General features: G+C 46.9%; 1 protein-coding gene across 1 annotated transcript in view; it reads right to left on the minus strand.

Moving 5' to 3' along the window:
* Nucleotides 1–11,745, minus strand: part of LOC120028943 (rho guanine nucleotide exchange factor 26-like) — a 70,942-nt gene that overhangs the window by 40,898 nt on the left and 18,299 nt on the right. The window contains exons 5-6 of the mRNA XM_038974217.1: nt 7,469–7,543; nt 7,214–7,303 (exon numbers count right to left, since the gene is read on the minus strand). Coding sequence (XP_038830145.1) covers nt 7,214–7,303; nt 7,469–7,543 — 165 coding nt within the window. The remainder of the gene's footprint in view (nt 1–7,213; nt 7,304–7,468; nt 7,544–11,745) is intronic.

The raw sequence follows: 11,745 nt of genomic DNA on the forward strand, positions 1-11,745 counted from the left end.
GAGAGGGACAGAGGGGAGAGGATAGAGAGGACAGAGGAGGGGGGGCAGAGGGGAGAGGGGAGAGAGGACAGAGGGGGAGGAGGGAGAGGGGAGGAGAGACAGAGGGGAGAGGGGAGAGAGGACAGAGGGGAGAGGAGAGAGAGGACAGAGGGAGAGGGGGAGAGAGGACAGAGGGGAGAGGGGAGAGAGGACAGAGGGAGAGGTGAGAGAGGACAGAGGGGAGAGGATAGAGAGGACAGAGGAGGGGGGGGGGGCAGAGGGGAGAGGGGAGAGAGGACAGAGGGGAGACGAGGAGGGGGGGGGCAGAGGGGAGAGGGGAGAGAGGACAGAGGGGAGAGGGGAGAGAGGGACAGAGGAGAGAGGGACAGAGGAGAGAGGGAGAGGGGAGAGGGGGACAGAGGGGAGAGGGACAGAGGACAGAGGGGGAGAGAGGACAGAGGGGAGAGGGGAGAGAGGACAGAGGGGAGAGAGGACAGAGGGGAGAGGATAGAGAGGACAGAGGAGGGGGGGGGCAGAGGGAGAGGGGAGAGAGGACAGAGGGGAGAGGGGGAGAGAGAGGACAGAGGGGAGAGGATAGAGAGGACAGAGGAGGGGGGGGGCAGAGGGGAGAGGGGAGAGAGGAAGAGGGGAGAGGGGAGAGAGACAGAGGGGAGGGGAGAGAGGACAGAGGGGAGAGGGAGAGAGGACAGAGGGGAGAGGATAGAGAGGACAGAGGAGGGGGGGGGCAGAGGGGAGAGGGGAGAGAGGACAGAGGGGAGAGGGGAGAGAGGACAGAGGGAGGAGGAGGAGAGAAGACAGAGGGAGGAGGAAGAGAGAGGACAGAGGGAGGAGGAAGAGAGAGGACAGAGGGAGGAGGAAGAGAGAGGACAGAGGGAGGAGGAGGAGAGAAGACAGAGGGAGGAGGAAGAGAGAGGACAGAGGGAGGAGGAAGAGAGAGGACAGAGGGAGGGGGGGGGGACAGAGGGAGAGGAGGGGGGCAGAGGGGAGAGAGGGGGAGAGGGGAGGGAGGGGGGACAGAGGGGAGAGGAGAGAGGGGGGACAGAGGGAGAGGAGAGGAGGACAGAGGGGAGAGGAGAGAAAGGACAGAGGGGGGAGAGAGAGGACAGAGGGGAGAGAAAGGACAGAGGGGAGAGAGAGGACAGAGGGGAGAGAGAGGACGAGGGGAGAGGAGAGGGAGGAGAGAGGAGAGAGAGAGAGAGAGGGGGGACAGAGGGGAGAGGAGAGAGAGGACAGAGGGGAGAGGGGGGGCAGAGGGGAGAGGAGAGAGAGGACAGAGGGGAGAGAGGGGGAACAGAGGGGAGAGGAGAGAGAGGACAGAGAGAGGACAGAGGGAGGGAGAGGAGAGAGGACAGAGGGAGGGGGAGGAGAGAGGACAGAGGGGAGAGGAGAGAGGAGAGAGGAGAGAGGAGAGAGGAGAGAGGGGAGAGGAGAGAGGAGAGAGGAGGGAGGAGAGAGGGGGAGAGAGGGGAGAGAGGACAGGGGAGAGGAGAGAGAGGACAGAGGGGAGAGAGAGGGAGGGGGAGAGAGGACAGAGGGGAGAGGAGAGAGAGGACAGAGGGGAGAGGAGAGAGAGGACAGAGGGGAGAGGAGAGAGGACAGAGGAGGAGAGAGAGAGAGGACAGAGGGGAGAGGAGAGAGAGGACAGAGGGGAGAGGAGAGAGAGGACAGAGGGGAGAGGAGAGAGAGGACAGAGGGGAGAGGAGAGAGAGGACAGATAGGAGAGGAGAGAGAGGACAGAGGGGAGAGGAGAGAGAGGACAGAGGGGAGAGAGGGGGGACAGAGGGGAGAGAGGGGGGACAGAGGGGAGAGAGGGGGGACAGAGGGGAGGGAGGGGGGACAGAGGGAGAGGAGAGAGGGGGGACAGAGGGGAGAGGAGAGAGAGGACAGAGGGGAGAGGAGAGAAAGAGGAGAGAGAGGAGAGGATAGAGGGGACAGAGGGGAGAGGAGAGAGGGTGGATGATCAATATCAAGGTTAACAAATGTAATGTACTCCAGACATTCCTGTGTAGTGTGTGTGAACAGCTGGCTAGGAGAGCAGAATGTATGTTCACAGCCCTGCAGATATCTGTTAGGCCCACATGTGCCAACAGTACTTTCCCACAGTTGTGCCTGCCGAAGTGTGTGTGTGTGTGTTTATGTACATCTGTTTGAATATATATCTCTCTGTGTGTGTGTGTGTGTGTGCGTGTGTGTGTGTGTGTGCGTGTGTGTGTCTATGCCAGAAATAACTATGTAAGCCTTTCTAGCATACTGCTGGAAACACACTTGTCCATATCAACAGATAAAGAAATGTAGCGTGATTCAAAGAGGATGCTGGGAAAAGACCTTGTGAACGTACAGTTTGTACAGAACATAACACCATGCCTGTGTTAATGAGAGTGTGTGTGTTTTATAGTCTGTAATGCAGCATCAACCGTTATAAAGGACCTGTATTCCTCCTCATTTCACACCAGTAGAGAAACCTCATGTTCCCTCCCTGTGTCCCCTGGGAGACTGCTGGGCAAATGTCATGTACGAACAGGAACTCCTCTCAAATATTCCTCCAAAGCAGACAGACAGCTAATGGTAATGTCTTCACAGTACCTCATGGCAAAGGCTTTTAAAAGATACAATCCTGAGTTTCTACATTCATTTTTTGACTTATAAATGAATGATATATATATACCCATTGATTCTTACAGAATGACGTCTCATGAGTTCAGTTTTACTGTCGTATCCCATCGAAACACAAAACATCAGCTTGTTTTACTCTGTTTGTGAACAACCTACATGTAAACAAACACTGTACAGCCTCAACACATGGTTAAAACTATCATGTTGATGTCATGGATGGTCAGTCCTTGCATCCATAGCTCTGTCTAAGAATTTGAAAGTGGTTTCTCCAGGCCCAACCCTCAGCGTTTTTACCCCCAAAACAGAGGCAGAGGGAAGACTTTTGTTATTGTTTCTATTTCAGATGAAATCACATGAGGGGAAACGGGCGCCACGGTGCGCCCCCAACCGTCTTGGATTTGTTGACAAACGGCGGAGGGGAGCGTTGCCCAGCATGGTAAAAACATATCCTGCTGTTCTATCACGCACGCAGTGATGTCACAGGGGAGGGAAGGTAACTTATTTCTTGACGTTATATCCTAAACGTTCCCGGTCGTTTCACCAGTAAGGATTCTACCTTTAAAAAAACAAACACCTCTGCATGTCAATGCTACTCTCTGGCATGTATTCTTAAGTGTCCATAGTATCTCATAGGAGCTTAACAGTTCTTCAGGGTTTACAGTAGGTTAACAGCTATAGATCCCACTGGGGTGAATAGAGACAGTCATAAACCCCAGCTACAGAGACCGTCATAAACCCCAGCTACAGAGACAGTCATAAACCCAGCTATACAGACAGTCATAAACCCCAGCTATAGAGACAGTCATAAACCCAGCTATAGAGACAGTCCTAAACCCCAGCTATACAGACAGTCATAAACCCCAGCTATAGAGACAGTCATAAACCCAGCTATAGAGACAGTCATAAACCCAGCTATAGAGACAGTCATAAACCCAGCTATAGAGACAGTCATAAACCCCAGCTATAGAGACAGTCATAACCCAGTATAGAGACAGTCATAAACCCAGCTATAGAGACAGTCATAAACCCAGCTATAGAGACAGTCAAACCAGCTATAGAGACAGTCATAAAACCAGATACGAACACTGGGTGAATAGAGACAGTCATAAACCCAGCTATAGAGACAGTCATAAAACCCAGCTATAGAGACCGTCATAAACCCAGCTATAGAGACAGTCATAAACCCAGCTATAGAGACAGTCATAAACCCAGCTATAGAGACAGTCATAAACCCAGCTATCGACCCACTGGGGTGAATAGAGACAGTCATAAACCCAGCTATAGAGACAGTCATAAACCCAGCTATAGAGACAGTCATAAACCCAGCTATAGAGACAGTCATAAACCCAGCTATAGAGACAGTCATAAACCCAGCTATAGAGGCAGTCATAAACCCAGCTATAGAGACAGTCATAAACCCAGCTATAGAGACAGTCATAAACCCAGCTATAGAGACAGACATAAACCCAGCTATAGAGACAGTCATAAACCCCAGCTATAGAGACAGTCATAAACCCAGCTATAGAGACAGACATAAACCCAGCTATAGAGACAGTCATAAAACCCAGCTATAGAGACAGACATAAACCCAGCTATAGAGACAGTCATAAACCCCAGCTATAGAGACAGTCATAAAACCCAGCTATAGAGACAGTCATAAACCAGCTACGACCACGGGTGATAGAGACAGTCCTAAAACCCAGCTATAGAGACAGTCATAAACCCAGTATAGAGACAGTCATAAACCCAGCTATAGAGACAGTCATAAAACCCCAGCTATAGAGACAGTCATAAAACCCAGCTATAGAAGACAGTCATAAACCCCAGCTATAGAGACAGTCATAAACCCAGCTATAGAGACAGTCATAAACCCAGCTATAGAGACAGTCATAAACCCAGCTATAGAGACAGTCATAAACCCAGCTATAGAGACAGTCATAAACCCAGCTATAGAGACAGTCATAAACCCAGCTATAGAGACAGTCATAAACCCAGCTATAGAGACAGTCATAAACCCAGCTATACAGACAGACATAAAACCCAGCTATAGAGACAGTCATAAACCCCAGCTATAGAGACAGTCATAAAACCCAGCTATAGAGACAGTCATAAACCCAGCTATAGAGACAGACATAAAACCCAGCTATAGAGACAGTCATAAACCCAGCTATAGAGACAGTCATAAACCCAGCTATAGAGACAGTCATAAAACCCAGCTATAGACCCCACTGGGGTGAATAGAGACAGTCATAAACCCCAGCTATAGAGATAGTCATAAACCCAGCTATAGAGACAGTCATAAACCCCAGCTATAGAGACAGTCATAAAACCCAGCTATAGAGACAGTCATAAAACCCAGCTATAGAGACAGTCATAAAACCCAGCTATAGAGACAGTCATAAACCCAGCTATAGAGACAGTCATAAATCCAGCTATAGAGACAGTCATAAAACCCAGCTATAGACCCGACTGGGGTGAATAGAGACAGTCATAAACCCAGCTATAAAGACAGTCATAAACCCAGCTATAGAGACAGTCATAAACCCAGCTATAGAGACAGTCATAAACCCCAGCTATAGAGACAGTCATAAAACCCAGCTATAGAGACAGTCATAAACCCAGCTATAGTGACAGTCATAAAACCAGCTATAGTGACAGTCATAACCCAGCTATAGAGACAGTCATAAACCCAGCTATAGTGGCAGTCATAACCAGCTATAGAGCAGTCATAAACCCAGCTATAGAACAGTCATAAAACAGCTATAGAGACAGTCATAAACCCAGCTATAGAGACAGACATAAACCCAGCTATAGAGACAGTCATAAACCCAGCTATAGAGACAGTCATAAAACCCAGCTATAGAGACAGTCATAAAACCCAGCTATAGAGACAGTCATAAAACCCAGCTATAGAGACGTCATAAACCCAGCATAGAGACAGTCATAACCCAGCTATAGAGACAGTCATAAACCCCAGCTATAGAGACAGTCATAAACCCAGCTATAGAGACAGTCATAAACCCAGCTATAGAGACATCATAAACCCAGCTATAGAGACAGTCATAAAAACCAGCTATGAGGACAGTCATAAACCCAGCTAACAGACAGTCATAAACCCAGCTATAGAGACAGTCATAAACCCAGCTATACAGACAGTCATAAACCCCAGCTATAGAGACAGTCATAAACCCCAGCTATAGAGACAGTCATAAAACCCAGCTATAGAGACAGTCATAAACCCAGCTATAGAGACAGACATAAAACCCAGCTATAGAGACAGTCATAAACCCAGCTATAGAGACAGTCATAAACCCAGCTATAGAGACAGTCATAAAACCCAGCTATAGACCCCACTGGGGTGAATAGAGACATCAAAACCCAGCTATAGAGACAGTCATAAACCCAGCTATAGAGACAGTCATAAACCCCAGCTATAGAGACAGTCATAAACCCAGCTATAGAGACAGTCATAAAACCCAGCTATAGAGACAGTCATAAACCCAGCTATAGAGACAGTCATAAATCCAGCTATAGAGACAGTCATAAATCCAGCTATAGACCCCACTGGGGTGAATAGAGACAGTCATAAACCCCAGCTATAAAGACAGTCATAAACCCAGCTATAGAGACAGTCATAAACCCAGCTATAGAGACAGTCATAAACCCCAGCTATAGAGACAGTCATAAAACCCAGCTATAGAGACAGTCATAAACCCAGCTATAGTGACAGTCATAAACCCAGCTATAGTGACAGTCATAAACCCAGCTATAGAGACAGTCATAAACCCAGCTATAGTGGCAGTCATAAACCCAGCTATAGAGGCAGTCATAAACCCAGCTATAGAGACAGTCATAAACCCAGCTATAGAGACAGTCATAAACCCAGCTATAGAGACAGACATAAACCCAGCTATAGAGACAGTCATAAACCCAGCTATAGAGACAGTCATAAAACCCAGCTATAGAGACAGTCATAAAACCCAGCTATAGAGACAGTCATAAACCCAGCTATAGAGACAGTCATAAACCCAGCTATAGAGACAGTCATAAACCCAGCTATAGAGACAGTCATAAACCCAGCTATAGAGACAGTCATAAACCCAGCTATAGAGACAGTCATAAATCCAGCTATAGAGACAGTCATAAACCCAGCTATAGGACAGTCATAAACCCAGCTATAGAGACAGTCATAAACCCAGCTATAGAGACAGTCATAAACCCAGCTATAGAGGCAGTCATAAATCCAGCTATAGAGACAGTCATAAACCCAGCTATAGAGACAGTCATAAACCCAGCTATAGAGACAGTCATAAACCCAGCTATAGAGACAGTCATAAACCCAGCTATACAGACAGTCATAAACCCAGCTATAGAGACAGACATAAACCCAGCTATAGAGACAGTCATAAACCCAGCTATAGAGACAGTCATAAACCCAGCTATAGAGACAGTCATAAACCCAGCTATAGAGACAGTCATAAACCCAGCTATAGAGACAGTCATAAACCCAGCTATAGAGGCAGTCATAAATCCAGCTATAGAGACAGTCATAAACCCAGCTATCGACCCACTGGGGATCATTCCAAGCCCATCTCCATACCTTGATCTTAAAGTCCAGTTGGGAGTTGATGGTGTACATCATTTCTGTTCTCTCCATGGTACGGGCCCCTTCGTTACACTTACGCACCACCTAAAACACACAGTTACTAGCACTCACAGACACGTGCAGATACAAGCAGGCTCACATACAAAGACCACGGGGGAAATACAGGCTCCTTCCTTGATCTCATGTTGAGATGGGACTTTGACCTTTGACTTGGCATCAATTTGGGTTTGACACCAGTTGACCTCTCACCTTGCTGACTGATTGAAGGGCTTTCTTACAGGCCTCATACTGAGTTGAGCCTTTAGAAGCCTTCTGACAAATGACCTGAAAAACAGAGAGCGAGGTCAGAGGTCAGAGCAGATCACACACAAGCACACACAGTGGCTGTGTACACAGTAGAGTATGATGTCATAAAGGCTGTGTACACAGTAGAGTATGATGTCATAAAGGCTGTGTACACAGTAGAGTATGATGTCATAAAGGCTGTAAACACAGTAGAGTATGATGTCATAAAGGCTGTAAACACAGTAGAGTATGATGTCATAAAGGCTGTGTACACAGTAGAGCATGATGTAATAAAGGCTGTAAACATAGTAGAGTATGATGTCATAAAGGCTGTGTACACAGTAGAGTATGATGTAATAACGTAGTGTGTGAGATCAGTTAGAGTTAACCACTTTGTTATTCCTGGGAGAGGCTTCCAGAACACATCTCTCACTAAAGCTGCTGTCATGAACACACACACACACACACACACACACACACACACACACACACACACACACACACACACACACACACACACACACACACAGCGGTTGGAAGCATTAAGTGTTACCAAAACTTTCCCAGGGCTCAAAAGCCTCCTATTTCATGGCCTAGTATCCTGCCTTAAACCTCAAGGGAACAACTAAAACAGGGAAGGAGAGAGATAGAACAGTAAGTGAAAACATTAGGAAAAGAGATGGTAAAAAAAAGAACGAGGGACCAATGAATGACAGAATGGACAAACATTTCTAGGTCAATAGAGTTAGGAGATGAGCTCTTTGAGCCAGTTAAGACGAAGGCTACATTAGACAAAGGTTACATTAGACAAAGGCTACATTAGACAAAGGCTACATTAGACAAAGGCTACATTAGACAAAGGCTACATTAGACAAAGGCTACATTAGACAAAGGCTACATTAGACAAAGGCTACATTAGACAAAGGCTACAGTGGACAAAGGCTACAGTGGACAAAGGCTACATTAGACAAAGGCTACAGTAGACAAAGGCTACATTAGACAAAGGCTACAGTGGACAAAGGCTACAGTGGACAAAGGCTACATTAGACAAAGGCTACATTAGACAAAGGCTACATTAGACAAAGGTTACATTAGACAAAGGCTACATTAGACAAAGGTTACATTAGACAAAGGCTACATTAGACAAAGGCTACATTAGACAAAGGCTACATTAGACAAAGGCTACATTAGACAAAGGCTACATTAGACAAAGGCTACATTAGACAAAGGCTACAGTGGACAAAGGCTACAGTGGACAAAGGCTACATTAGACAAAGGCTACAGTAGACAAAGGCTACATTAGACAAAGGCTACAGTGGACAAAGGCTACAGTGGACAAAGGCTACATTAGACAAAGGCTACATTAGACAAAGGCTACATTAGACAAAGGCTACAGTGGACAAAGGCTACATTAGACAAAGGCTACAGTGGACAAAGGCTACATTAGACAAAGGCTACATTAGACAAAGGCTACATTAGACAAAGGCTACATTAGACAAAGGCTACATTAGACAAAGGCTACATTAGACGAAGGCTACATTAGACAAAGGTTACATTAGACAAAGGCTACATTAGACAAAGGATACATTAGACAAAGGCTACATTAGACAAAGGCTACATTAGACAAAGGCTACATTAGACAAAGGCTACATTAGACAAAGGCTACATTAGACAAAGGCTACAGTAGGTGAAGGCTACAGTAGGTGAAGGCTACAGTAGGTGAAGGCTACAGTAGGTTTAGGCTACAGTAGATGAGAACTACTGTAGGTGAAGGCTACAGTAGGTGAAGGCTACAGTAGGTGAAGGCTACAGTAGGTGAAGGCTACAGTAGGTGAAGTAGGCCCCGTGTGGCTCAGTTGGTAGAGCATGGCGCTTGCAACGCCAGGGTTGTGGGTTCGTTTCCCACGGGGGGCCAGTACAAAAAAAGTATGAATGTATGTACTTGTAAGTCGCTCTGGATAAGAGCGTCTGCTAAATGACTTAAATGTAAAATGTAAATGTGAAGGCTACAGTAGGTGAAGGCTACATTAGACAAAGGCTACAGTAGGTGAAGGCTACATTAGACAAAGGCTACAGTAGGTGAAGGCTACATTAGACAAAGGCTACAGTAGGTGAAGGCTACATTAGACAAAGGCTACAGTAGATGAAGGCTACATTAGGTGAAGGCTACATTAGGTGAAGGCTACAGTAGGTGAAGGCTACATTAGACAAAGGCTACAGTAGGTGAAGGCTACATTAGACAAAGGCTACAGTAGGTGAAGGCTACATTAGACAAAGGCTACAGTAGGTGAAGGCTACATTAGACAAAGGCTACAGTAGGTGAAGGCTACATTAGACAAAGGCTACAGTAGGTGAAGGCTACATTAGACAAAGGCTACAGTAGATGAAGGCTACATTAGGTGAAGGCTACATTAGGTGAAGGCTACATTAGGTGAAGGCTACAGTAGGTGAAGGCTACAGTAGGTGAAGGCTACAGTAGACAAAGGCTACAGTAGATGAAGGCTACAGTAGATGAAGGCTACATTAGGTGAAGGCTACATTAGGTGAAGGTTACAGTAGGGTAAGGCTACAGTAGATGAAGGCTACAGTAGGGTAAGGCTACAGTAGGTGAAGGCTACAGTAGGGTAAGGCTACAGTAGATGAAGGCTACAGTAGGTGAAGGCTACAGTAGATGAAGGCTACAGTAGGTGAAGGCTACAGTAGGTGAAGGCTACAGTAGGTGAAGGCTACAGTAGATGAAGGCTACAGTAGATGAAGGCTACAGTAGGTGAAGGCTACAGTAGGTGAAGGCTACAGTAGGTGAAGGCTACAGTAGGTGAAGGCTACAGTAGATGAAGGCTACAGTAGATGAAGGCTACAGTAGGTGAAGGCTACAGTAGATGAAGGCTACAGTAGGTGAAGGCTACAGTAGATGAAGGCTACAGTAGGTGAAGGCTACAGTAGGGTAAGGCTACAGTAGGTGAAGTAGGCCCCGTGGCTACAGTAGATGAAGGCTACAGTAGGTGAAGGCTACAGTAGATGAAGGCTACAGTAGATGAAGGCTACAGTAGGTGAAGGCTACAGTAGGTGAAGGCTACAGTAGATGAAGGCTACAGTAGATGAAGGCTACAGTAGGTGAAGGCTACAGTAGGTGAAGGCTACAGTAGGTGAAGGCTACAGTAGGTGAAGGCTACAGTAGGTGAAGGCTACAGTAGATGAAGGCTACAGTAGGTTTAGGCTACAGTAGATGAAGGCTACAGTAGATGAAGGCTACAGTAGGTTTAGGCTACAGTAGATGAGAACTACTGTAGGTGAAGGCTACAGTAGGTTTAGGCTACAGTAGATGAGAACTACTGTAGGTGAAGGCTACAGCAGATGAAAACTACTGTAGGTGAAGGCTACAGTAGGGTAAGGCTACAGTAGTGTGGGTGAAAGTGATTTCACTGGGGGAACTGAATGGAGGGGGGAGGAAACGAGAGACCAGTTTAGTGTAATCAAATCTTCAGGCGTTACGTAAGAGAAAGTCGTTTAGAGAGTGAGACCGTCATAGACAGGGTGCGTACGTTCCTTTCTGCATGGTTATATACGTGTACGTAACAAAACATTACCACCCCCCCCCCCCAGGAACCGGGAGTCGTCAGACCAGGAAATGTTGTTCCACTCCTCATGTCCAGTGTTGGTGATCGTGCCGTTGCTGCAGATTGTAAGGTGGTGCATTCAAGCTGCCAACAGCCCGTTGTAGCTCATCCTAAACAGCCCTTTACTAGGTTAGGACAACAACAGTTAAATACCCATGGCAGCTCATCCTAAACAGCCCTTTACTAGGTTAGGACAACAACAGTAAATACCCGTTGTAGCTCATCCTAAACAGCCCTTTACTAGGTTAGGACAACAACAGTAAATACACTGTGGCGTTCAAACGTTGACCAATTGGCATCAAGGTACGTAACGTGAGCCAGGAAAACATTCCCCGCACCGTTACACCACCAGCCTTGTACCGTTGACACCAGGCAGGACGGGTCCATGGACTCATGCTGCTTACACCAAATACTGACTCTGCCATCAGCATGATGCAACAGGAACCGGGATTCGTCGGAACTAGGCAATGTTTTCCCACTCCTCAACTGTCCAGTGTTGGTGATGGCGTGGCCACTGGAGCCACTTCTTCTTGTTTTTATCTGGTAGGAACCCAGTGTTGGTGATGGCCTGTCCACTGGAGCCTCTTCTTCTTGTTTTTATCTGGTAGGAACCCGGTGTTGGTG

The sequence above is a fragment of the Salvelinus namaycush genome, chromosome 34 (genome assembly GCF_016432855.1).
Source record: "Salvelinus namaycush isolate Seneca chromosome 34, SaNama_1.0, whole genome shotgun sequence".
In the NCBI taxonomy this organism is placed as follows: domain Eukaryota; kingdom Metazoa; phylum Chordata; class Actinopteri; order Salmoniformes; family Salmonidae; genus Salvelinus; species Salvelinus namaycush.